General features: G+C 48.8%; 1 protein-coding gene and 1 long non-coding RNA gene across 2 annotated transcripts in view; one reads left to right on the plus strand and one right to left on the minus strand.

Moving 5' to 3' along the window:
* The window catches only part of nr3c1 (nuclear receptor subfamily 3, group C, member 1 (glucocorticoid receptor)), a 17,287-nt gene extending 15,074 nt beyond the window's left edge, over positions 1-2,213 (minus strand). The window contains 2 exon segments of the mRNA XM_035668906.1: positions 136-1,310; positions 1,910-2,213. Of these exon segments, the coding sequence (XP_035524799.1) occupies positions 136-1,310 (1,175 nt within the window). The 5' untranslated portion in view covers positions 1,910-2,213.
* Positions 1,062-2,260, plus strand: part of LOC118333358 — a 2,988-nt gene continuing 1,789 nt past the window's right edge. The window contains exon 1 of the long non-coding RNA XR_004796968.1: positions 1,062-1,199. This is a non-coding gene — a long non-coding RNA (uncharacterized LOC118333358). The remainder of the gene's footprint in view (positions 1,200-2,260) is intronic.

The following is a 2,260-nucleotide window of genomic DNA, read 5'->3' on the forward strand; positions in this document are numbered from 1 at the left end:
TGCTATAAAAATAAAAGTTATTATTATTACAAGAACATCAGATGTCTGATGATGCAACGGAGGATAAAATAAGACATAAATATATTAGCTCAAGTTAGATGAGACCACACGGCGGAGTACTGCCCTCATTCTTACCTGGCAAAACTGATGGGGTAAGAGCTCGAGAAAGCCTCACTGGCCCCGTGCATTGCTGAGTTGTCCCCAACACCCTGGCTTCTGTTCCAGGGCGCACTAATGGTCGTCACCGGGAGATATATGCTGGACACCGGCTTCTGGTCCTTCTGCTGCTGAGCTTCATTGCTAGTGGGGTTGACTCCAAACCGGTAGCCCTGTCCTCCTGAAGTGCTGACCCCACAGATGGAGATGGGGTTAGAGTTGGGCCTCTCTGTGGAGGACGTGCCGCTCATTTGGCAATAACTCTGGCCTGCAGATGACTTCTCCTGTTTGATCACACCTGAGGTGCAGAGCTGAATGAAGCCAGCGTCTTTCTCTTTCTTCACCAACGCAGACAAAGTGGTTGTGGGGGTTAAGGAGGCAGTTGTGGATATGCTGGAGCAGGACTGATCTGGACTCGTCATGCCATTGAGAGACACAGAGACTGCCCCACAGCCGTTCATACTCTCGACCACAGCGGGCTTTATGTCCCGCTCTGAGCTAACGTCCCCAAGCAGAGAATCATCTGCCAGAGAGGACAGGAAGGCATCATCGCCTACATAAAAATCTGAGGGGGACCCAGTGAGCTCGAAGTCTTGGAGCAGGTCCAGAGCGTTGTCACTGAACAATTTCTGATGCACGTCCACATCTTTGCCAATGTGCTCAAAGGCATGATCAAGGTCAATTGGTTCCTGGTCTCCTTTATCCATGGAGAACTCCTCTGTTTTCATGGGGAAGAAGTTGGGATCTGATCCCCCAATGAGTGAATCCATGGAGGTGATGTCTGCTATGCTGGCCTCCAAATGGGGCAAATTTTCCCTCAACGTTTGGCGGCCGAATGTGGCGGAGGTCTGGAGTAAGTGGTGCTGCTGCTGCTGAGGTTTCCTGGACTCGTGGTCTTCGAACAAGGAGCCGACAGTGGCAGTAACCGAGGTGAGCTCCTCTGGAAGGGGGCTGTTGCTGAGGCCGTTCGGCACCTGTCCTGGCTGCATCAACGGGCTGGATGGAAGAAGAACAGATGTGGCGGAGGCGATGGACATGGCACTGTGAGGAGCCACTTTCAACAGACCTCCCTCCTCAGGGCTTTCAGTGTAGACCAATTTGCTTAAATGGTCATCTCTTCTATATGTAATCTTCTTCACTCCACCTTTATCCATCTTTTTTTTAAAATTTTTTTTGGGGGGGAAGAGACAAGAGTGTTAATATACAGGGCTAAGTAGAGTGCATAGCAACCACATTAAAACAAACACAAAGGGCACTTATCAGGCGTGGTGAAAGGCTAACACTATAATGTAATTTAACACGTTTTCTGGTTGCACACATGCAGAGAGCAACTAATAAACGTCAATATAAAACAGAAAAGTTGCCAAGCATCCTCATCATCATCATCATCATCATCCTCCTCCTCATCCTCCCTGCGCGCCCTTAGCATAACGAAGCTAAACGCAGCTAGCTATCCCCATTAACAAAACGTTAATCTGAGCGCCAAAACAACAAACAAACACTGCACTTTAAAGTAAACACACAACACAGGCTCAAACACAAGTCAAACACTGACGGCCGTGCGTTTACCCAAACCTCTAAACATACATATCTGTACGTGTTGGCGTGCTAAGTAGCAATGTGGCTACCCTAAAGTGGCTCCGTGCCCACATTTCAGTCCACATAGCTCCTTTTATAGCGCGTTTAACGCTAAATGCATCCGCTGCCGCGTTACCGTAAAACCAATCAATGAGAATAAAAGCTCGATATTTACCCTTGAGGTGACTGTTTGTTGGTATGTGTCCACAGGTCGTCTGTCAACATTGTTTTGGTTGAAAGTGGCAGTGCACAACGCGCAACGCTGACAATCGATGTTTGTGGCTACAGAAAGAAAACAACAATAAAAACAACCTGCGACGGGCCGAGTGTTTGGCTGGAGTTGTGTCCCTCCGCTCCTGCACTGGATTTTGTCACGCAAACTGCGTTGTACTGGTCTGCGCTATGGGGATTCGCAGCTAGCCATTAGGAAAGTAGGCGCTAACCTCCAGGAAAAACATACAAAATGGAGAACTAGTAAGCCAGCCCCGTGGCAGAGCTGTTTACGACGCACAGCGCCACCTGCTGG

The sequence above is a fragment of the Morone saxatilis genome, unplaced genomic scaffold, assembly GCF_004916995.1.
Source record: "Morone saxatilis isolate NCDOM2014 unplaced genomic scaffold, NCSU_SB_2.0 Contig22, whole genome shotgun sequence".
Taxonomy (NCBI): domain Eukaryota; kingdom Metazoa; phylum Chordata; class Actinopteri; family Moronidae; genus Morone; species Morone saxatilis.